This window comes from Nicotiana attenuata, unplaced genomic scaffold (genome assembly GCF_001879085.1).
Source record: "Nicotiana attenuata strain UT unplaced genomic scaffold, NIATTr2, whole genome shotgun sequence".
NCBI classification, from domain to species: domain Eukaryota; kingdom Viridiplantae; phylum Streptophyta; class Magnoliopsida; order Solanales; family Solanaceae; genus Nicotiana; species Nicotiana attenuata.
The window spans coordinates 121,719-146,790 of record NW_017672834.1 but is presented as its reverse complement, the minus strand read 5'-3'; the positions used below and the strand labels follow the sequence as shown (position 1 = coordinate 146,790).

The window sequence follows — 25,072 nt, the reverse complement described above, 5'->3', positions numbered from 1 at the left end:
ATTGCGGGTGCATCTCATGTGACGCGATTTAAAGACATATTTTAGACGACGTTAGATCTTCTTTAAAAATGAATAAAAGCGGTTAAAAGTAAAAATAAACATAGGGCCAAATTGTTTTAAAATCAGATAATTATGCCAATAATAACAGTTAAGCGACCGTGCTAGAACCACAGAACTCTGGAATGCCTAACACCTTCTCCCGGGTTAACAGAATTCCTTACCCGGATTTCTGGTTCGCGGACTGTAAAACAGAGTCAATATTTTCCTCGATTCGGGATTTAACCGGTGACTTGGGACACCATAAATCTCCCAAGTGGCGACTCTGAATCTTTTTAATTAAATAATCCTGTTTCGATTGTCACTTCAAGTTGGAAATAACTCCGTTATACCCCTTTCCGGGGGTGTAGTAAAAAGGAGGTGTGACAGTACTAATACTAGTTTTGTTTAAAGACACAATCTTTTGTCTATATAGATTAGGAGAAGCAAATCAATATGACGACATTAAGTGTAACAACAAAAATTTAACAAGTGCCAAATTTTAGGACAGATATAATGACAATTGAAGTTTATTAAAACAATATGATCTAATATGTTCAAACAAGCTGGATTAGAATTTAATTTAATGAATATTTTTTTAATATTAACGTTAAACCCTCCTTTTGTTTTAGGTTCTTCACAAAAGGCGGTCAGAGCTTCCAAATCCCATTGCTTTAAGGAAGCCCAAATTCAAGAACTATAAAAGAGAGCCGCTTCTTCCTCTTACAGGCAGCCTCTTTCTATTATCGAACACTAACCAACAGCAGTTCAGTCCTAGAAACCAAAAAACGAGTAAACCTTTAAACCCCAACACCCAAAAAAGCAGCGAAGAAGAATCATATCAATTTCAACATGCTGAAGAGCAGAGCATTCACGCGCCAAACAAGGCAAGGCAGAGTACTCAAGGTCTGCACTCCTCATTCCCATACCTTTCTCATTCATAATTGGCGCTTATTCTGTATTTGTTCTCTTTTCCCGTTTAGGGTTTTAATTTGAATTCCTATTTGGATTTCAGGAAGTTAGGGAACACTATTTACGAGACGATATTTATTGCGGAGCTCCATTTTGCGACAAAGGTTGTGACAAGTCATCTGCCCGCTTAAGCGCCTCTCGCTCCACTATTCTTGTTCTTGACACCAACGTTGTTCTCAACCAGGTACTGCACATATAATTTGATAACATGCGGCATATTTCGTGTCAACTTAAATTTTTTATTGGAGTTATTGTTTGATATATTCGATTTATGTGTTAGATTGATTTATTGGAGAATCCCGCTATTGACAATGTGGTAGTGTTATCCGTGGTATTGGCGGAGGTCAAGAACAAGAATATTGCGGTTTATAACAGACTCAGGGCTCTTTGTAGCAATTCTTTAAGGAACTTCTTTGTCTTTTCTAATGAATATCACAAGTATGTTCCTTTTTTCTTCTTCTATTACCCTAGTTATGTTGCTATCAATTTCACTTGCCTTTTGATAAAAAGCTGGGCTCTTTTATGCTCTGACAAAACCACTGCCTACGGCAAAATACTTATTTGTGCTCTTTAATGATTGTCTCGTTCTCAATAATGCTTTTTTCCCTTGTGCTTAGCAAAATACCAAGTGCAGCATTTTGGGAAGAGGGCAGGGTGCAAGAACTATAGGCTTTGAATGCTAGGGTAATATTTGTCATTTGATCCGCTTGAACTGCACTGGTCATTTTCTTTTTGGCGTAGAGGGACTAGATTTTCGAATTTTAAAAGACAACGAGAGGTAGGTTTTATCACCTCGGGCAGGAAAAACTAATTACTTTATTGGTCCCTTTAGTTGTGTGTCCAGTGTTAAAAATAGCGTGAAGCAAGGAAAAACGACAACCTCCATTTCACGAAAAGCGAGAAGCGGAGCGCCCGCTTTTTTGAAGTGAAGCGGAATTTTTAAAAAAAAAATTAAAATAAGTACGGCATAGACAATACATGTAATTGTAAGCAAATGTTCAATACTTGAATTAAAAAACTAAAGAGTAGCATTAATTAAAGCACAAAATAAGCATCCTATTCTTCTACAAGATTGTCAAGAGTAGCATCAATTAAAGCACGAAATGAGCATCCTATTCTTCTACAAGATTGTCAAATTCTTGTATTCCACTATCATTATTATATTGCTCGTCATCTTCTTCAACTTCATCTTCTTCATCAACTAGGGACAAAGTAGCTGCCTGTTTTCCCTTCCTCTGTGAACTTGAAGTTGAGGTACTCCCCCTCAAACCATAAATCCTCTCCCCAATTCCACCCGCCTCCGCAACATCACCCCAAGTGATATCAGAAGTATCATCAAATATTTCTTCATCTGCATGATCTTCCGGGACTCCAGTTAGCCATTCATTAGCATCATCGATGTTGTCCAAACTAATTGGATCAATTACATTGCGAGCGTTGTAACGACGCCTCAATGTTCTATTGTACTTAATGAAGACTAGATCATTGAGACGCTTCAAGGTTAGTTTGTTCCTCTTTTTGGTATGAATCTGCAAATAATAAGTAATTAGTAAGATTAGGACAATTGAGATATAATTTAATTATCTCAATATACTAAATCTTTCTTATTAGTTCTTACATGCTCAAACACGCTCCAATTCCTTTCACACCCGGATGAGCTACATGTTAGACTTAGAACCTTGATGGCAAACTTTTGTAAATCTGGAGTGGAATGACCATATTGCTTCCACCATTCAACTGTAGAAGTAGAACAAATTTTCAAAACATAATATTGATAAAGAAATAACTTATTAACTATAAAACAACATATAAGCACTCGCTCACCTGGTGACTTCGTCTTTCTTTGTCTAATGGCCATGTTTTTTCCAAAAAGTTGCTCAGCATTCCTATAAATACTAAATTGCTCTGTGATTTTATCTTGCACGGATTCTTCAGGTATCAACTTCTCAATACATTCATAGTATCCATTCCACAAAGGTTCATCTCTTAGAATCCTCTCTTCATTGGCATAAAACAGTTCCGGGTTCAAAACAAGTCCAACTGCATGCAAAGGACTATGAAGCTTACTATCCCACCTTTTATCTATGATCTCAAAGACTCATTTGTATGTTCTTTGATCACTAAAAGAGGCTTGAATAGCCTCCTTTGCCCTATCAATTGTTTCGTACAAGTAGCCCATTGGTGGCCTTTGCTCCCCATCCACCAAACGAAGCACTTTAACTAAAGGACCACCAATCTTCAATGCATGAACCACATTGTTCCAGAATAAAGGAGAAAGTATAATATCTGCAGATTCTCTACCTCGAGCTTCCCTTCCATAGGCACTGCTAGTGTACTCATCTGAAACAAACAACTTCTTCAAATTGCGTTTTTGCTCATACATCCTATGCAAAGTCAAGAAAGCAGTACCAAATCTTGTCTTTCAGGTTTCACCAAACTTCTTTGTTTAGTGAATCTCTTCATCATGTTCAATAACAAAGGCCTTTGAACAATATAGGAATGCACTCTAATTGCCTGATTAAAGACAGTACTAAAGGGTCTTTCCTTGAAAATATCACCGAAGATCAAATTAATGGAATGTGCTGCACACGGAGTCCAATAGATATGCGGGTACCCAACAGACATCAAATCACCAGCTTTAACATTTTCACTGGCGTTGTCCGTGACAACTTGAACAACATTTTCTGCTCCAATAGAGTCTATTGTACTCTTGAACAAGGAGTACATTTTGGTTGAATCAGTCGAAGAGTCGCTTGCATCGACGGACTCAAGAAACAGGCTTCCCTTAGGAGAATTCACCAAGATATTGATAATCATTTTTCCATTTCTCGCCGTCCACTTATCCATCATAATGGAACAACCAAACTTGTTCCATTCTACTTTGTGCTCCTCCACGATTTTGTTCACCTCTGCCACCTCTTTTTTTAGATATGGCCCACTAACTTCATAATAAGTTGGAGGCTTCATTCCTGGACCATATTAGCCTACGGCCTCAATAAAAGCAACAAAAGTGTCAGTATAATTAACACAATTAAAAGGAAGACCTGCATCATACATCCACCGGGCAAAGCAGGTAACTGCACGGTCCCTCAAAATCGCTTTTGCATCAACTTGAGGATTACCACTTTTTCCTCCCTTATCTCCAGATTTTTGCGGGAAGTAACAATCCATAGGACCTTTGGTCTTGCCAGTAGATCCACAACTAGAAGACATTGGTGGAAGCATCCTTCCCCGCTTTTGTGATTTTGGTGGAAGCGACGAAGCATCGTCACCTTCTTCTGTTTCATCATCATCGTCATCAAGATTATAAAGTTTTTGTTCATGAATCATTTGACTTTGAGTCTTTAACTCTTTCTTTTTTTGAAGGTATGCTTTCAATTCTTCCTTCACATGCCCCGGAACTTTAGGACAAGATGCGACATTTGGATCACCAACGATTAGATGCGCTTTTTGACGATAGATTCCTCCATTTGTAATCTTATCACAAAAAAGACATCTAATGGCCATCTTGTTGGTCTCGTTAACTCTTTCAGAGTAAGCCCAAGCCGGGTCTTTCCTATCTTCTTTTGGCGCCATTAAAATAACAACTACATAACACATAAGAAAGGGAATAAGAACTAAGAATAAAAAAATATATAATTGGGCAGAAACTGGGCGATTTTGGGCAGAAACTGGGCAGAATTTGGGCTGAAAAAATTTCGCCAGCATTTCGGCGCTTTTTGGACGTTTAGAAAGAAAAAGAAGAAGAAAAAGAAGAAGAAGAAGAATGAAAGTAAAAAGTGCAAAAGCAAAACATACCTGTTGAAACTTGAAAGCTGTTGTTGTAATGTTGAAGAAGAAGAACCCTAGTTTGCTTGAACAAATGGCTGCTTCAAGTGAGGTAGAAATCGATGGTTTTTTTAGGAAGAAAAGGCTGAAGAGGAACCCTAGTTTGCTGCGGAAGAAGTGTATAAAACAGAAGACCCACGATTTGGGTCTTTTAATTGATAAAAGACTTGTTTGGGCTTTTATTTCAAGAAGCGATCGCTTCTTCCGCTCCCTGTCGCTTCACCGCTTCTCACTTTTTAGCTTGGAGCGGTCGCTTTTTTCTACCTGCGTCGCTTTTATCTGGGTAGAGCTCAACCCGTCGCTCCGCTTTGCTTCTCGCTTAAAGCGATGAAGCGGGCGCTTTTTTGAACACTGGGTGTCCATGACTAGTTTCAATGAAAAGAGCGTATCCGGTCAATGCTCCCTTTAGTTGCGATTAGAAGAGTGTAGCACTATTTCAGACTAATTCTAAGATTTGTCATCTTTTCCGCGTAAAGAGTTGCATAAGATCACAAGGCAGATGCAAGTCAAGTAGGCAAACTCCATTTGCCCACTTGTCCTGATGTTAACTCTCCCTCTTGCAGCTTTGCTGATTGCTACAGATGGCTTTTTTGGATAAGTAGAATAGCGCCTACTGCTATAATTGGCGATTTTCATGGCTGACCTTGAGCTATCGAAAAAAAAAACCACCTGGGTGTTCCTTTTGACCAATCCACTTACATAATCCATAGCACTACTAGACATCTATAGCTACTGGTTACAGCTAAGGCTGAGATTTTGATGAAAAATATTCCTTCATCTGCACATTGTTCAGGGATACTTATGTGGAGGCCCTGGCTGGTGAAAGCCCGAATGATCGGAACGATAGAGGTTTGTCTGTTCCCTTTGTATAGCTGCAATTAAAGTTGTATTTCATTGTTTTTCTTGAACATTTTGTGCCATGCATTTCTGCATTATCCTTCCACTAGCTGTCTGGGCCCTTCCATTCTAATTTCTCTAAATCCTACAATTATGCTTATGTTAAGCAAATTAAAGGTCATACTTACATTGCATGTTTATTAAGTGCATAAAGGTCCATGTTAAAAAGAAGTGCATTAAAGTCCATACTTATGTGTTTGATCAGTAAGGAACAAATAACTGTACATTTTTACTTGCATCTTTGATGAGAACTGGGCTAGTCAGTAGCCTATGTACAAGGAACTATGCTTCTGTTCTATAGTACACAGTATTTTAAATAGTCAAGCTGCAATTATTAGTTTCTGTTTCAGTTCCAACTGTTGATCGAGTCTGGAAGACCCCATTGTACTATAACCTAGTTACTGAATTTGGATCGAGTCCTATATAGGGATTGTAGTACAGAGATTAATTATCACTGAATTGTTTTAGTGCATATGCATTTCTTATTGGACATTTTGTTCATTATAGTAAAGTTGGATATGCTATATATAGTGTAAAATGTGTTTGTTACTTTATCCAAAAAAAAGAAGTAGAGCGTGTTTGTTTTCAATTGAATAAGATTGTCTACAATTATATCCCTAGTTTTTGAACAGCAGTGTAGTGTCTTGGATTCAGAATCTAAACTTTACAAAAGAAAGTCTTGCTCCTGCCAATGGCAATACAAGGTGAGGAATAGAATGCTTGACTTCGTCGCTTCTCATTTTCTTAATATGATGCAATAGCTAGGGCTATAAAGTTACTAGATTCAGGGAAAATCATTCACTAGAAAAGTGAAGGTATAACCTTGCCTATTCTCTTACGGACCCCTGCTAAGGATGTCTTGTGTTCTGAGGTGCACTGAGGAGTGAAGCACTTCGTTCTTCAGGTTTTCTTTCTGTGGAATCTGGACGATGACAGAATAAGAACCTCTGAATTAACATGAAGGGTAATTTTTGGTCCTTTTGTTGTTTATCCAAGTATAATAATACAAGTATTTTTGTTCCACCTTCTATCCGGTGTAAAATAATAGAGAAATTATCATACAGTGATATTTTTACTGATACCCCCAACCAAAAACCAAAGGACCCTTAGTTTTTCCAGAAACACTGGAACTTAGATTTTTGTGATTTAAAGCTGACTTTGACTGAAAAAGTATGACAATGAAACTGAGGAGATGATGTCAACTTGTATGCATAGCTTCTCTACAGATCTTGTTATGTAGGGCTCAATTTGTCTCTTCTTTTTTCTTGTAATTTATTGATTTAGTTTCTTTAATTAAGTCTATTATTGTTTTTAGTTTCTTTAATAGATCTATTATACTAATTAAGTCTAGAAGACAAACCCACTGTAAAAGTTTGGTGGTGACCGGCCATTCTTGTTCATAGTGGTCGAGAGAGTCCTCTTCATGCCACTAGGTCAAGAGTTCAAGCCTGGTTTGCTGCCAAACAAAAAATTAAGTTTGGTGGTGGTGTTGAAGGATTTGTGTACTGTAATCATGTCCTCCCCTGGAAATAATTTAGTCTATCAGAATCCTATTTAGGTTGGTAATTTGTATCTTATGCATTGGTCTTAAAAATAATATGGTCCTTTATCATCCTGCCCTCTACTGGAGTATCTCACCCTAATTTTTGTTTTGTGTGTCTCGGTATTTTTGATATGTTGATGTAGGAAGATCTCTTAAAAAAAATGAAACAAGATTCTCATTTTCTTCTCTAGTAAAGCTTCAAGATCTCTTCAAGTTTGATTATCTGAGTGCAAAACTCTATATAAGTCAACTATATTAAGTTTCATAGACAAGAAGCAGAATGGGAAAGGTTAACATGATTTGGGAAAGTGTAACCGAGAACCTTGGTTGTCTGTCTCTAATGGGTTTCACATTATGGCTTCTACCTCTTCTTGACGAAGTTGAATGCTTTTGTTTGTAAGTACCAGTAGATTGACAAACTTCGGCACTTTTTGGTGGTTCAGCTATTAGGGTCGCAGCTAAATGGTATCATGATCATCTTGGCAGCGGAGTAAGTGTCTTGCTAATTACGAATGATAGAGAAAACAAGAAGAAGGCAATTGATGAGGGCATTTCTGCAGAGACAGGTAGAGCTTGCTTGTACTTTTCTGATGTCAATCATTCTGTAGTATGATACTGTGGAGGTATTGATTTGAACACTGAGAGGCTTCCGTTATGTTCGTGAGAACTGAAAGTTCTCATTGGTCGTTACTTTGTACAGAGTTATCTCGACTTACCTGTTGCACTTCCTTAGTCAGTTAAATTTATCTTCAGGAGTCTTTACTGACTTACTTCCATTGATCTCAGTTGAGTGTTATGTAAAGTCGCTTGGTCAGGTGGAATTGCTTGACCTAATAGTCCAGCCTCCTTCTGAAGACGTTAATATGGAGGATGTTGAGGATTTGAGGCCTTCAAAGCGAAAAGTCATTTATAATGAGGTATTTTTAATTGCTTGATAAAATTTATTTAAACTATTTTGTTGGTGCTGTTTTTAAGGCTATGACCTCCTAAACTTGTCTGTTATTCATGCTTTCTGTAGCATAAACCCATGTCAGAAGTTACTTCGGGTTTGCTTCGGGGACTTTTCCACCAGGGGAAACTTCGTGTTAACCGTTTTAACCCATTTGAAGCATATGTTGGTAGTGAAAGCATTGGTGATGAGATAATTATATATGGGCGTGCAAATATGAATAGGGCTTTTGATGGTGATATAGTGGCGGTTGAGCTTTTGCCTCAAGAACAGTGGCATGAGGAGAAGTCTTTGGCATTAGTTGATGAAGGTCCGTCCACTTTCTTGTTTTTTGTTTTTCTTTAATGGACATGACATACTTATTATATCATGAAAATGTCAAATTTGCCCCTGAAGTATGTGAAATGGTCTAGATATGCCCTCCATTAACAATTTGGGTCGATCATGTCCATGCCGTTACAGAATTGGTCTACATGCCCTTATTGATGCAGAACGGTTGAATCAAACTAATTAGTACTATTAATTGCCTTGTCTCCAACACGTGGCTTGAATCCAACCCTTTAGTTACCCCTTTACCACCCCTTAACTTTTTACCCAGCCTCCATTCAACCTCCCAATCCTCCACGTTCAAGATCACCATCACTGGCGGTCAAGAGTAAAAATACTTGCAAGAGGTGTATCTTGACCTCCTTCTTTTTCCTTTCACCAGATCACCCTTTTGGTGAAATTTCACATGATCTTCCTTTTTTGTTCTTATTACTCGCTCTGGTCCATTTCATATGCAATAAGGCTGTGAAGATTTTGTCTTCTGTAGAAGATGAACCAAACATGTTTCTTTTTGAGCTGAAAAAAGTGTAGCTTGGCGTGGCAGCTCATTGGGCCTATGAGATTTTGGAAAAAATTCATTTACGTGTTTCTTCTGTCTCATGAGCCTACTTAATGCTTGCAGCTTTGACGGATTTCAAAGCTTTTTGTTTTTTGTCAAAGAAAAGGTTAATATGAGCTACCCCATTATGGCGATTTTTTGGTTTTTGTCTGCAAAAAACTGTAGCTTGGCGTGGCAGCTCAGGTGGGCTTATGAGATTCTGGAAAAAATTTCATTTGTGGTTGTTTCTTCTCTGTCTCATAAGCCTAATTAATGCTTGCAGCCATATGACGGATCTCAATTTTTTTGGGTTTTTGTCTGAGAAGGTTAACATGAGCTACCCCATTATGGTGATTTTTTGGTTTTTATCTGAAAAAACTGTAGCTTGGCGTGGTAGCTCAGGTGGGTTTGTGAGATTTTGAAAATAATTCCATTTTTGGTGTTTCTTCTGTCTCATAAGACTAACTTATGCTTGCAGCCATGACATATTTCAGTGCTTTATGGTTTTTGTCTGAGAAAAGGGTAATATGTGCCTGCCCCATTATGTTGATATTTTGTTTTTTTTTTGTCTGAAAATATTGTAGCTTGGCGTGGCAGCTCAGGGTCTATGAGATTTTGAAAAAAATTCCATTTTTGGTGTTTATTCGCTGTCTCATAAGGCTAACTGATGCCTGCAGCTGTGACGGATTTCAAAGTTTTTTTGGTTTTTGTCTGAGAAAAGGCTAATACTAGCCTACCTCTTTTTTGGTTTTTGTCTGAAAAAACTGTAGCTTGGCATGGCAACTCTGGTGGGTCTATGAGATTTTAGGAAAATTCTATTTTTTGGTGTTTCTTATCTGCCTCATAAGGCTAACTGATGCTTGCAGCCATGATGGATTTCAAAGCTTTTTGTTTTTTTGTCTTGGAAAAGGCTAATATGACCATGCCCCATTAAGGGGATTTTGTTTTCTTTTTGTCTGAAAAAATTGTAGCTTGGCGTGGTAGCTCAGGCGGGTCTATGAGATTTTGGAAAAAGTTCCATTTTTGGTGTTTCTTCTTTGTCTCATAAGCCTACTTAATGCTTGCAGCCATGATGAATTTCAAAGCTTTTTGGTTTTTGTCTGAGACAAGGTTAATATGAGCTGCCCCATTACGGTGATTTTTGGTTTTTGTCTGGAAAAAAACTGTAGCTTGGCGTGGCAGCGCAGGTCGGTCTATGAGATTTTGGAAAAAGTTCCATTTTTGGTGTTTCTTCTTTGTCTCATAAGCCTACTTAATGCTTGCAGCCATGATGAATTTCAAAGCTTTTTGGTTTTTGTCTGAGACAAGGTTAATATGAGCTGCCCCATTACGGTGATTTTTGGTTTTTGTCTGAAAAAAACTGTAGCTTGGCGTGGCAGCGCAGGTGTGTCTATGAGAATTTGGAAAAAAAATTCCATTGTTGGTGTTTCTTCTGTCTCATAAGGCTAACTGATGCTTGCAGCCATGACAAGCTTTTTGGTTTTTGTCTGAGAAAAAGGTAATATGTGCCTGCCCCATTATGTTGATATTTTGGTATTTTGTCTGAAAAAACTGTAGCTGGGCGTGGCAGCTCACGTGTCTATGAGATTTTGGGAAAAATTCCATTTTTGGTGTTTCTTCCCTGTCTCATAAGGCTAACCGATGCTTGCAGCCATGACGGATTCTAAAGCTTTTTGGCTTTTGTCGGAGAAAAGGCTAATATGAGCCTACCCCATTATGGTGATTTTTTTAGTTTTTGTCTGAAAAAACTGTAGCTTGGCATGGCAGCTCAGGTGGGTCTGAGATTTTGGAAAAAGTTCCATTTTTGGTGTTTTTTCTGTCTCATAAGCCTACTTACTTAATGCTTGCAGCCATGACGGATTTCAAAGTTTTTTGGTTTTTGTTGAACCAAAATTGATGATACAAAGTGTTTCACTTTCTATGATATGAAGGAATAATTCAGTACTCCTTGCCTACTATTTATGGGATTACATTTCTATTTCAGAATGTTTGATCCACTTCTAACTATTATTACTTGCACAGATTTTACAAATTTCAATAACTTGTGTCATTCCATATTATTTTTACTGTAATAGCTTATCTTTAAACTTACTCCTCCAGGGACTACTATAATATTTTATTTCTACTATGAATGAATTATTCAATTCAAATTAATGTCCTATAAATTCCATGCAAAACGAAATAGTGATTGTGAACTTGTCCCTCTTCTCCTGCATGTCTGTACATCACGATTGTCCTTGCTTGCTTTCATTATGGTGCAAAACTTTTCTGTTCATGTAATCTCATAACTATTTTGTATCCTGAAGACGAAGAAGAAGATGTTCATTTAGCTCCAAATAGCGCTGATGATGCTCCTAGAGTTGTGAATCAAGGGCAAACTGCATCCGAGGAAATGAAACCTTCTCGCCCAACTGGTCGTGTTGTTGGTATCATAAAGCGGAACTGGCACTCGTAAGTTATTGTTGAATTATATGCTAGCTTTAGACAGTCATGGGGAGAACTCTTAGATAAATACTTTTTGGTCCTTGAAGTTCTTCTGATAATTCAATGGGGTTTTAGCGTACTTCCTAAGGATTTCTTTTCCCAATTTTTGTTTTTTTAAAGCACCTGAAAGGATATTTTGAAATGCCTATGCATTATACAATCACTTGGTCAGAAAATCCAAAAAGACATTTCAAGAAGCTGGCACAGAAGTTTTTTCCATTTCAGGAGATACTTTCAAAAACAATTGCCCCATGCTGGTTCTTGCCTGAATCAGCAAATAAGTTATCGAAAATTTTAAGATGAGATATCCTATCACCTTTAGAATACAGTATCTTTTCTCTTATAAAAAGAGATTGTATCCTTTTCATAATTAGAAAAAGGATATCCACTTGGTTCCTCCAAATTGGTCACCACCTGGCAAAATGGTCACGTCCATATCTGGGATCGAACATGATATTTGTCCTTGGTTATATTGTTTAATGGTTTATTCCTCATATTTTTCAAATTGTTAGGCTTTTGAGTTCTTTTCTTTCCCTGAAATGGAGAAAATGTTTGAAAATATGTTCCATGCTCTTCCTTTTCTAATTACGAAATATATTCTGTAAAAATGTTTTGGCCTAATCTTTTGATAATGTTAAATACACCAATTACTTTTAACTTTTATTTTCTTCATCACTTTTGAGTGTTGTGGTTTATATTTTGGGGCTTGCACAATGACCATTTCTGGCCAGTGAAATACTTTTTCATACTGTTCGATCAGTCAAGAACTCAAAAATTAACGGGACCCACTCTCTTACACATTTGAACTACATTTTTACACTTTGATGTTAGAAAGGTTTATTTAATTATCTTTACCATGCCATGTGTAGGTCAAATTCCTTTTCTTGGTCTAAAGCATGTAAATTCTTTGATTTGTAGTAGTGAGACTCGTACTTTGCTTGCTATGGTTCTATGTTAAAGAATTCACATCTGGCCTAAAATTTTAAGGTGAGAGGTAGAGTAACTTTGGATCATTATAAATTCCACGATCCAGATGTTCAGCCCTAGGCATTTCAAATGTGTGATAATTTTGTCTCCTTCTATGGTCTTGGATTTAGCTCTTGAGCTAGCTTTTGAGGTTGAGTTAGGTCCAAGATCCATGTGCCGTACATGGCATCAGAGCCTCTTCGATTTTGGTAGCAGCCTACATAGCTTATGCTACCGGCAGGCGGCTTACATTGTCTAGTGCTGCTGCTCTACCCACGACCGTTCAAGGCATTGCTCCTTCTCTCAGGACAGTTCAGATGCCGCTTCTTTCTCTGGTGCCTTTTCAGGCGTCACTCATCTCTATAGTGACTGTTTCTTACCTCTTGTGGTATCTTTGAGATTGAGTGATGCCCAAGGATTTTCGTAACCGTTTGCAAAGTAGCACGGGATTGGAAAATTCTGCCCCTTAAACTAATCCTGCAATTCTATGGTCTGTGGACTCTATCCACTGTCACTGAACTCGTACTTCTTGAAATTGCTTTATCTAATTCCACTATTAACAAAGTTTTCATTTATCTGGTATATAATTCATTTCATCCTTGCAGTTACTGTGGATCCTTGGAGCCAATGCCTATGCCAGGAGGTAATGGTGGTCTTGCCCATGCCTTGTTTGTATCCAAAGACCGCAGAATCCCTAAGATACGGATACAAACTCGTCAATTGGGAAATTTGCTGGATAAGCGGATTATCGTTGCAGTTGATTCATGGGATCGTTTGTCCCGATATCCAACCGGTCACTATGTCAGGACAATTGGAGAAATAGGTGATAGGGATACTGAAACAGAGGTATGTGGTAAAATGTCATTCGTTTTCTTCTATATTTAAACAGATTATCCTTCTCTACCTTTTCTGTCATATACTTTCTAGACTGTTTGTAGTTTCTTTGTTGTGGCTTTTTGTTGAAAACCTTCAAGTAAATGCTAAGGGCGTTGTTCTCCTTTGGTTGTAGCTGCCTTTATTTTATTTTATTTTACATGCTTAAATTATTAGGATTTTATTTATTTGTTTATGCTGATAAATAGTAGTCACGACTAAATTTGTTCTGTAATCACTTTAGGTGGTATTGATAGAGAATGATATAGATGCCAGACCATTTTCTGCTCAAGTGTTGGCATGCTTGCCACCGTTACCTTGGTCTGTGTCTTCTCAAGATTTGACAAATCCTATTAGACAGGATTTGCGTCATCTGCGTGTATGTAGTGTGGACCCTCCTGGTATGTTCCCAAATTAAACTGTGGTTTACGTCTTCCATTTAACTGTAGCGCCCACATTTAGTTTATGTCAGCATAGATGAGATACTTCCTACATGTGATGTCAATCTTAGACAGAATTCTGCTTTTCCGTGACACAGGATGCAGGGATATTGATGATGCATTGCATTGTATGCCTCTTCCAAATGGAAATTTTGAAGTGGGAGTTCGTATCCATGTTTAATTTCGAGATCTTTTGGCTAGAATTTGCAAAACTTAATACTGATTTCTATTGTTAATTTTTTCTTCAAGAGACAGTGAGCTCCTCAAGGAGGGACCGAGGGAGGGGTGTGAGGAGGGTTTTGGGTATGTGAAGCTGTTCGAATTACTCTTTGGTTTATTAGACTTGTTAGGTGGCTGAAATATTATTTTACAATCAGTTAATGATGAGTATATAACTGTATGCCATCTCTTATTTTCTTTGATGCTTCTGACTCCCCAAATCTTCCTGTGCCCCAGGTACACTGGTTGTGCACTTTTTCACCCACTAAAACTTTTCTCTTTCTTTTCTTTCATTACCTTCAGTTCTCCACAGTTTATTTTGAAATATAATGTCTACATCATGGAAACCATGGAAAAGGTTTGGTTGTAGTCTTTAATACATATATCAGATATTGCTGATGTTACTAATTTTGTTCATCCTGGAACTCCACTCGATGATGAGGCTTCACAAAGGGGCACTTCTGTATATCTTGTAGAGCGTCGAATAGACATGCTTCCAAAACCTCTTACAGAAGGTAAATTTACTTTTATTGCACCAGCCTGAATGGTTTTTGCTTGTCACATGGCTCGGAGATGTATTTCATGCCGATTGGTGTACCAAAGTATCTACTTTTTGGTTATGCATGGCTTTTTCTCATTAATCTTACTCTTTTTTTTTTGCTTGGCAGATATTTGTTCACTTCGTGCTGATGTTGAAAGACTAGCTTTCTCAGTTATCTGGGTATGTGATTTTTTTGATTTTATTTGCTAGAAGTGATAGTTGATCTTCTATTTCTCACAGAGTTCTCTCTCTCTCTCTCTCTCTCTCTCTCTCTCTCTCTCTCACACACACACACACACACACACACACGTACGGAGACGGTCTTTGTTTAGCTATCTGTTTCTCTATGTCATATTTCTTCCTGCCTCTATCTACCTACAGGTTCGTACAATGTCCCCCAGTCGAAATCAGTAGATTCTTTTGTTCTTTTACTAACATCCAGCTTATACGGACATAGTTAATGGTCAATCATCTAACTACTTGTTAATTATCAGTCATTTTACTCTGCCATGTCAAAGGTAATGCATAAATACAGAAAGTTGTCTTAGGCTGATGTAAGTTCCAACTCAAAATTAGTTCCTTGTCCCGCCCCAACCAACTGGTATGGTAACCCATAGATCAAGGTGTCCGGTTGAATTGGGTAAAGTATTTGTCAGCCAAAAGTAAAATGATTTGTTCCTGATCCTTGTGCATGTATGGTTGAGCATCGTGAATAATCCTTCCATGAGGCTGTTATTTAGGCAGATTGTTGATGAAACACTTTGTAGCATTCCACATTTTGCTGCTTAACTATACCGCCATACGACAGCGACTTCATGAGTCCCTGTCTGCTTTGTTTATTTGTATGCTTGTGTGTTTTTGACCTCTTGCTGGCCATACTCTGATATTTTTCCCCTGACATAAGCTCTATTCATCTTTATTGTCACCTAATGTACGGTTATTTGTCTTTCAGGAAATGACACCTGATGCTGAGATTATTTCTACTAGATACACTAAAAGCGTGATTAAATCTTGTGCAGCATTATCCTATGTCGAGGCTCAAGCGAGAATGGATGACAGGTGCTCCTATTTGATGTTTCTGTTTATGTTTTGTCTGCTTAGCTCTTTTCTGGTCATACTTTATCAGATTCTAAAGCATCATCTCCTCTCAAACATCTTAAACTTAAAGCAGTCTTTTTGAGCACTAGCTAAATTGGTATACGTATGGCCCATTAACCACTGTGTCTGTGCTCTATACACTTGCTGGAGTAACTCTTCACAACCTACTTTATGCAAGCACTTTGTGGTTTTCAAACAATTCATTAATAGACGTGGAGTGGTACGAAAATATGAGCATATATATCATCATATGCCTTCCTTTATGTCTGAAGATTTGTACGTCATGGTTAGTGCATATGGGGATCATCTGTTGAAGGGTATTTCTGGTTCAATCACTATGGCGAGTGTCCTGGTTTAATAAAGACTTTAATACAAAAACAGCTATGTCAAAAAAGAAAAACTCAGTCTCCTTTATAAATGTAACCGAGAAAGTCTAAAGAACTTTCTAAATCATATACATTTAGTATGTTGCACCAAAAGCCAAAAAGTATAAACATTTGTATTTGAGCTTTTGTAAAAGATTTAGCCTTAATCCGCGCAGCACCTCTGATTCCTTTCCATCCATACCAACCAAATGATGCATGCAAAATCGTGAACCGTACGTTCTTGTGTTCTTTGCAGTTCTCCACCTGTCCAGCTTAGTATCATCTCTCGCGCTCTTTAGGTCAGTGTTTGGAAAAGCGATCGCTAAGCGACCAGCCATCGCTTTTCCCAGTCTGACTCGACCATGTGAAGCGTGCGCTTCAGTTGACAAAGCGACGAAGCGCTCGCTTCTGTTAAGAGGGCCCTTTTAAAAAAAAAAGTTTGGGTCTGTTTTTTTATTATACAAAACAGACCCCTAAGACCAAAATTGACCATTTCTTCTTCTTTCTTCTTCGATCGACCAAAGCCTAGGGTTTCAACTTCCTCGACATTGCTGACCAGTCCAGGTAGTTTTCTTCTTCTCATTTTTTTCTTTCTTCTTCTAGTTCCCGTCCAGATTCTGCTCTTTTTTTCTTTCTTTTTCCTTCTTTCTTCCTTCTTCTTCTTCTTCTTCTTCTTCTCTACGTCACAGTACTGTCCTCCCCTCCCCCTCCCCCACCCCCCCTTTACCCTTCTTCTTATTTATTAATTTTAATACATATTTTAGTTTATAAAATTAATTATTATTTATATATGTTATATTTTTCAGTTTATTTGATTTTATTAATGTGTATTTCAGTCTATAAAATTAATTATTATATATATATATGTTATATTTTCAGTTTATTTGATTAATTTTATAATGTTTTTTAAGAATTGCGCTTCACTTTAATAAAGCGTGTGCTTTGCTTTGCGCTTCACTTTTGAAGCGAGGCGAGCCCTTGTCGCTTTTTTTGCGCTTCTCGCTCTTAAAAACACTGCTTTAGGAATTGACCAACTTAGTACATATAGGTTGAAAAGCATGTCGCAAAGTTGTCTGGCCTCAAACTCTGGCGAGCTTTTTCCAGTCACCTCCCTTTTACTTACTAAATGTTTGTCTAATCAGTTACCATTCTACATTGAAAACCTTAAGTTGCTTTATGAAAAGTGAGCTGGAGTAGATTTTGGTTAAGTCCACTGTTAATGGTTTCCACTAGTAATGGGTGGATGACTCAAGTTCTTAACCGTCTGAAACTGGAGTCCTCTTGTTTCATACCTCAATAAGTTGGATCAGTGTTGATATTAATTGTTTTATGTTGCCTTTTCCAGTCTATATTGCTGTTTTCCCTCAGGAAATGGGGAAACCTTATCCTTCAAGGTATGAGGCCTTCAACAAGATCAAATTGGGAACCCAGTTTTCTGCCACTGAAAGTACAGATACTTAAACTGCTAAAAAAAGTACAGAAATTTCAGATGTCTGATGTCTCACACATTCTTTTCTTTCTTTGCTGGTCTTCTGCCATCTTCTCTTTGCTCTGACTGTTCAATACTTATCATGATTTTTCATCTTCCCATTTAAATATTTGAAAGGTAGATTCATCTTTATTTGTTGACCATTTCCTGATAAACCAAAGATTTCATTGATGTCACACCAAGTGGAGCTTTACGAAAGTGTTGTAGCATGTATTTGAAGCCTTCCAATATCTAACCATTTATACAGTGGGTACACCAATTTTGCACTAAGGATTCAAAAGAAACAAAGTAAACTTTTGACCCTTGAATACAGACTCTCAACTCCCTAAAAAGTTGTCCTACTTCTTTGTCCATATAAAAACAGCAAAATGCAAGAAGGCGAGGTTTTTCATATTTTTTTCCTTCCTACTTTTAAGTTGCTCAATCTTCACTTTTTGAGCATGCCTTAGTACATGTTAAGATTACACGTATTGGATACATATTGAATGTTGAATACTGCAATTATCACTGACATTGTCTTCCAGTTGAAATCACAATGTAATAAAAGTAGTTTGCATTCTCCTCGTGTGTTTTGTAAGCTAAGAATCATGCAATTCTTTCTTCTCAAGTTGTAAGCATTCAGTTTGGTTCGCTGCAGTGTAGTGAAATATGCTACCTTCTCTGGAGCCATAGACTTCCATAACAATTTCCACTATAAATTAGGGTTTCCACTGCTGAGAAGCCGTATTGTAGTTGGATTTAAGTTGAGAAGCATCTTGAGGATGCTCCTTTCCATATGATATTGCACTCATTTCCAAGTAACTCCTGCAGTTGTCATACTGTTTTGACAAAAAATCATTACACGTAGTTGAATTGATGGCTCAACTGGGTGAACCACTCAACAACAACTAATACTATGCCTCAGTCCCAAACCAGTCGGGGTCGGCTATATGAATTACTTCTCCATTTAACCACTCAACCTGAGAAAATATAAACTTATGGGTTTGTTTCTGGTTCGGCTTTAAACTATTCAGTGCTTACATGTCCATCTTCTTAAACTTTGAAAAGAATACATATTTATCTACTGCAGTGCTTTTGTTGTTTCCATCATTTTGTGTACATCTAGTTCCTGTACTTACAAGTTATATCTGTTATTCCAGTCGCTTGGTGGATCCAATAACTTCAGATTTACGAAATTTGAATGGGTTAGCCAAGGTGATGATCTCCTAATCTTTATTCTCCTTTCTATAGTTACAAATTCTTAGCTTTGGACTTTCAGCTCTAGTATATCAAAATATAAAGGCATTATAATTAGACCAACCTTGCAGATAATGAGGCAAAGACGCATTGATAAGGGTGCACTGACACTTGCTTCTGCTGAAGTCAAATTTCAGATTGATACTGAAACTCATGACCCTCTTGATATCGGTATCATCCTATTCTTTTTTTAATTCTCTTTAGTTTCTTTTGGTAGCTTACTGTAAATTAGATAAAGCTGCCCTACTATCTGTCATTTGGAAAGCTCAGAAACTTTATTTCAATTATATATTTGGCAGTGCTTAAGAATTATTTTAGGGATCATTTGTTTCAGACTAGTGTGACATTAAGATTTTCTTAGCTTCAAGCTCATAGAACATATGCTGTACCAATGGCAATACCCAATTCTGGCCTATTTTGAACAGATGTTATCGAAGGCAGAAATGCATCTTTGTTCTTATCTTTTTTATTGTTGTTGTTCTTATTATCATTATTATATTATGATGATGATCATCATCGTCATTATTAGGTATGAGGTGTGGGAAACTGGGAATATGAATTGTCTTGAGGGAGAAACATGCGTTACCCTGAACTTTTTTCGAGGAATATGAAGGGTTGAGTTACATGTGCAGAGGGATATAGAGGATTGATTTCCATCTGCTGAGAGTATGAGACGTGGGATCTGTCATCACTAGTTTGATGGCTGTTTCAGGAGAACTCCAACAAGGAGATAAGCACATAATGCCAGGGGCTTATTGCTCTTGCGGATGGAGATGTTGGTTGACTGTTCTTGACCCTTATCCATTTGGAGTCTTACAATTCGCTAAGCTAATCAGCAGTAATGCATGCTAATTCTCATAGAGTAACTATCGGAGACTGATTTTTTTTTTTTAAGAATGAAACTATGTGAGACTTGGAGCTTATTATAGTTTTCCGAATTCGCAACTTCTGGTAGTTCTATTACTATAGTACCTCAAGCTATCATGTAAGCCTATCTGACATGCCCAGTAAGATGGAGGTTCATGAGCAGTATCCAAGGACATGGTCTTTTGCAGGGAATTTGAGACGAAGAAGATAAGCAAATGATGATCATCCTTTGGTCTTCCTTGATTATTCATCTTCTTAGTTTGGGGGTCCTCTCTATTTCTGATTTTGGGTTTGTTCCGGGTCTAGTGGTGGTGAAAGAATAAGAAAGTGAGAATAAGAGAAGGAAAGAGATTTAATCGCTCACTTGATGATAAGATAAATACCAGACATACCTATTTTTAGAACACTCAACCACATTACACATGATATTTGTCCAGTGGGCCTATACCTTATTTAAGAGCCAAAACTTTTCTAGTATTCTTACTCTAACATTCTAACGTTCACACTTTACTTTGAACATGCCCCCTCAAACTCAAGGTGGGGAAACCAACTTGAGTTTGCTTATTTTAAATCGGAGAAACTAAATGTTGCCTAAAAACATGTCGGAAGTCACCAGAGAAGTTTTGCAATCATGTCAGAATGCACTAGTAACCGGAATTTTGTCCGAGAAGTTGCTTCGCGAAATCGTCAGAAGAGGTCGTGCCATCTGAATGGTTACCTGAAAAGGCATGGTGCTGCTGGATTAATCATCGGAAATATGTGCAGTCCCTGCAGACAGGCGGGGCAGTCACAGGAAAGAGGCCTGACGTTACTGTTTCTTATTACTTAAGAACTAAATTCTTCTGATTTTCGAGCTGAAACAATTTGAAGTTAACACTTATGACAGTGATTAGAGTAGAAAACACGCAGGACTTGATATAGTAGAAGCTGTCATTATTTGAGGAGATGAGTTAGAAAATTGTGCATAGTTGTTTAAGAAGTTAAGCTGTTCTCTTCGGAAACCGTTGATGTGTTGGAGCTTCTAGTCCTATTTGTTGGTTAACTCAGCTAGTGCATGCACTTCTTGGAGAGTGAGACATGGTCTTTTATGTGCTTTCCACAATTTCATGGAAGAGATCTGCTATTTTGCTGTGATTGCACATAACTTTGTCCTTTGTTTTACTGTTTTGAGTTATTCATGTAAAGCTAATTTTTGATTTGTATGTATAGGAATGTATCAGATTCGTGAAGCAAACCAAATGGTTGAGGAGTTTATGCTTGCTGCTAATGTAGCAGTTGCTGAAAAAATCCTGAAGCATTTTCCTCTCTGCTCTCTACTAAGGTATGCTGCTATTGTTACTTAGAAGGAACATATCCGTTTGTTTAGTTTGAAGTTACATTCTTTTTTAGCACATGAAGGATGTGGAAAGCGAATCATACAACATGGCAGGTTGTGGATATGAGACGGGAAAATTTAGCCATCTTACACATCAGATGGCTATTCATAGTTGTCCAAAGATGGGAGTACTAGAGACAGAGATTCTTGATTCCTGCCCAGAACTCTGGATTAATATAAATGTTCTGAAAACTTTGGAGTTCATGTTATATTAAGACTTACTTCAAGATAGCATGGTCAAGCGAAGCTCGACTTTCTAGTTAATTTATTTGCTATCATCTCTCTTACTTGACATAATTTCAAGTATTCTGCAAAAATTTGGATTACGTTTTAATGCCAGAGAGTTGTGACACTATGAAATGGCTATTAAAGCTTAACCTTTGCACTTTAATTAAATTTGATAATCATCCAGGTTTTCATGATGCATTTTTATTTGCAGACGCCATCCTAGCCCAACCAAAGAAATGCTTGAGCCTCTTCTCCGCACAGCTGAAGCAGTTGGTCTTAGCTTGGATGTGACATCATCCAAAGCATTGGCTGACTCTCTGGATCGGGCCGTGGTGAGTTGTGGCTGTCACTGAACCTGATGTGCATTGTGAAATCTGAAAATTAAAGCATGAAGTTTATTCCTACCACTATATTTCCAAAGAGGTTTAGTGATAAATCAAGTTGAATATCACAGATGCGTTCACAATCTGCATGTGGCAACTCATTTTTGGCTGGGCCCAGCTTGTCCATTGTTGAGCTTAGCTGAGCTGGGCTGAACAAGCATCGAGCCGATTGGCTCTAGGCATGCTGACCTAGACAAGAAATGAGCTCCATCCCTCTTCATACAAGCTCCCCGGAACCCTAACCTTCCATTTTCCTGCAGACAAGCTTCCTAGAACCTTAACTAATTTTTCCAATTGCTTTAATGGGTACACGCACACGACCTATTTCTTTGTCAGCCTCTCATTCCCTTTCACTTTGTATTAATACCACTCATGAGGAAAAGATTCACTATTTACTACTCTCATCTCCATTCAATTGATTGACGATGGAATGAACAACTAACTTTACAATTGGTTTTCTCGTAGACACCAAATTCTCGTTTGGTGTCCCGCTATTAGGACACCACAATCAATCCTTACCCTTCTATAACGAACAGAAGAAAATCAATACCTATTATTCGCTTCTCTTCAACCTCTCTTTTGAATCTTGATGCCGATAGTCAGCTCTGTCTTGGGCTCTTGGCTCCTTATGATGAAACCTATTAATATTCACTATGTCGCTACTTCATTCATCTTCTATGACTGTAGTTTCATTGGCTCTCCCAACTCCCCAATATGTATTTTAATAAGTGGAATGTCATATTTTCTTATTTGCAAGACGTGTTTTGTTGGCTTGGAAGAATAAAGTTTGTTTGCAGATTTAAATGAATTGTCAGGTTAGAAATTATTAGGATTAATTATTTCAATTTCGGCTTCCTTTAATTGGAGCATAGAGCTTGTGGCAGATCAATTCTTGATGTTCGAGCTTTTGCGGCTTAATGTCAAGCCTTAAGATTCTCCAATCAAGCTGACGTCGAGTCATGGAATTTTAGGTTCAATCTGTCTCGATCCTAACCTTAAATGGTTGAGGCTCGACTCGGGCTCGCTATCTAGCATCCTAATTTTAACTGTTAAGACATTCAGTATCATATCTTTTGTAAGGCAAGATGCTCACTGTACTTTTTGGGCAAACATAAGGTACTTAAATAATGTGTTTAGCTCACAAACGAAGGTAACTTGATGAAAAACTATTGGTTTTTCTTCAAAATAAAAGGGAATATAAAAAAATAAATAGAAGGAAATATCAAGAAAAACATGATTACCTTCCCTGATTCTTATTTTGGCTTGTTTGTTATTTGTTGAACATTTGCATTTGTCCTTAACTAAAATGCCCTTAATTTATATTGTATAGAATTACATAGGTCAATTTGGCTCAACATTAACAGAAGGACTGCTTTTGCTGAAAAAGTAGAAATCGGGGACTTAATAGCCAAGAAACATTGAATAGGAATGATGTTGCACTACTCAAAGTAGTTTAGGGACGTCTAGTTCCATTGTGTTGTTGTGTCGTTCATATGCTAACTTCCTATCTTCTCCTTAGGGTGATGATCCTTACTTCAACAAGCTGATTCGGATTCTGGCAACCAGATGCATGACACAGGTTCCTTCTTGGTTGATTTGACAAATCCCCTACTTTTGAAAATATCAGGTAATTTCTGAGTTAGTGTTGCTTTTGGTACTCATTTTCAGGCGGTTTACTTCTGTAGTGGAGACCTTAGTCCTCCGGAATATATTCATTATGGTCTTGCCTCTCCACTTTATACTCATTTCACCTCGCCCATTAGAAGATATGCTGGTTAGTAAAAGTTACCATCCATTTATAGTGACGAAGTGCAATGGATGTGATCAATCATGAGCCTCTTATTTTATCTTGCCTTGCAGATGTAATCGTTCATCGGTTGCTTGCTGCATCTTTGGGAATATATAAGCTTCCTGGTGTTTTCCAAGATAGACCCAAGCTAACTAGTATTTCGGACAGTAAGTACTGCTTTTCATTATGCTTGGTATTCGTTTCAAATGCACTTGACTTCTAGTAGATGGAGTAATATGAGCTTACCTTTCTAGTATGCTTGTTCTTGATCAAATGGGCCTTTGGTTGCAATCTGTTCAGAGGTAGATCATAGAAGTTTGTATTAATGGTTTATGTTTTTTCCTCCACTGAGTGAATAGTTGGGACTGTGAATGTGTCTGTTAGTCTGAGTTTTTACTTAGCAATAACTTGAGTACTTTTTGGTCCCCAAGGCTTTAGTCTAGTGGTAAGAGCGAAACACATGATGTGTGGGTTAGGTGCACGTCACGGGCTGGAACCCTGCTGCAAACAGATGCCTGGTGGAGAAGGGTAGATGGGCGGGCCATTATCCACCGAGTTTCGAATCATGCGCCATGGCAGTCGAGGATTATCGGTTATTGGAAGTACTTGAGTACATTTGTTAAAGCCCGAATGTTCAACGTAAATGATCTACTTGTGCAGTGTCATCGTTCTAGTATTTGTGCTATTGCTGAACCTTGGACATTAAAGGGTTTAAACTTATAATGACTAGTGGAAGGAAAAAAAACGAGGAAAAGGAGAGGTCTTCCTTATAGGAAAAACCAGACTCCATTCACTAGTTTCACATTTTGTTTGGTTGTGTTTGCTCATTCCCGTTCTGGAACAGATCTAAATTATCGGCATAGGAATGCTCAGATGGCCAGCAGAGCATCAGTAGAGCTCCATACCCTCGTTTTCTTCAGGAAGCGGTATGAAAGAGCCTCTTCTTGGTTCCTCTCCCCTCTTTGTGTCCTCCCATAATCTCATTCTCATTTCTACTTGTCCATGCTTGTGCAGGCCGACAGATACCGAGGCGAGAATTGTGAAAATAAGATCCAATGGCTTCATTGTCTTTGTGCCCAAGTACGGTACCCCTTGTGCAGTTTTATCTGCCATACTGCTGTAACTTGCAGACTTCATTCACGTTAGCTGTTGGATACTCATGTTAGTGTTAAAAAAAAACCTTTGCAGGTATGGTATTGAAGGGCCTGTTTACTTGACATCAAAAGGCGAAAATGCAGGGGAATGGTTAGTCGATGAGAAACAACAGAGAATACGAAAGGTTGATGGGAGTGTCTCTTATGGTGTGCTTGGAACAGTGAGGATTCATATGGAGGTTGTTGAGCCTCATCCTAATCGGCCTAAACTCCAACTTACCCTTGTATGAGACCCAAAACTTTACCAAGTGGCGGTAACAGCTCCACCCCTAGGCCAATAGAGCTCTTGCTTTAGGCCCCAAAATTATTTTTACTAGATATAAAAACATGTAATTTAAATGTTTTTTAGAGTGTTTTAATGATAAGTAAATCTGTTTAACCATTTGTTGTCGGCTTGTTAACAATCACATGTCAATATAATTTTTATTTAACGATACTACTATTTTTGGTGATTTGTTTGAGGTAATTATAGACG

General features: G+C 37.8%; 1 protein-coding gene and 1 long non-coding RNA gene across 2 annotated transcripts; both read left to right on the top strand.

Annotated features, from left to right (window-relative positions):
- Positions 1 to 682: 682 nt before the first annotated feature.
- On the top strand, positions 683 to 25,036 carry LOC109214639 (exosome complex exonuclease RRP44 homolog A). Its single transcript, XM_019378579.1, has 24 exons — positions 683 to 942; positions 1,052 to 1,192; positions 1,289 to 1,446; positions 5,630 to 5,685; positions 7,720 to 7,842; positions 8,063 to 8,193; positions 8,295 to 8,535; positions 11,397 to 11,541; positions 13,146 to 13,386; positions 13,658 to 13,814; positions 13,952 to 14,020; positions 14,462 to 14,587; positions 14,741 to 14,793; positions 15,566 to 15,672; positions 18,705 to 18,759; positions 18,873 to 18,972; positions 20,878 to 20,989; positions 21,483 to 21,603; positions 23,174 to 23,233; positions 23,323 to 23,428; positions 23,515 to 23,610; positions 24,288 to 24,369; positions 24,458 to 24,523; positions 24,632 to 25,036. Exons 1-24 carry the CDS (start codon positions 889 to 891, stop codon positions 24,825 to 24,827), a joined length of 2,796 nt encoding a protein of 931 aa, XP_019234124.1. The 5' UTR covers positions 683 to 888; the 3' UTR covers positions 24,828 to 25,036.
- On the top strand, positions 8,542 to 10,226 carry LOC109214640. The gene is made up of 3 exons (XR_002066207.1): positions 8,542 to 9,294; positions 9,374 to 9,492; positions 10,158 to 10,226. It is a non-coding gene; the product is annotated as an uncharacterized LOC109214640 (long non-coding RNA).
- Positions 25,037 to 25,072: the final 36 nt, after the last annotated feature.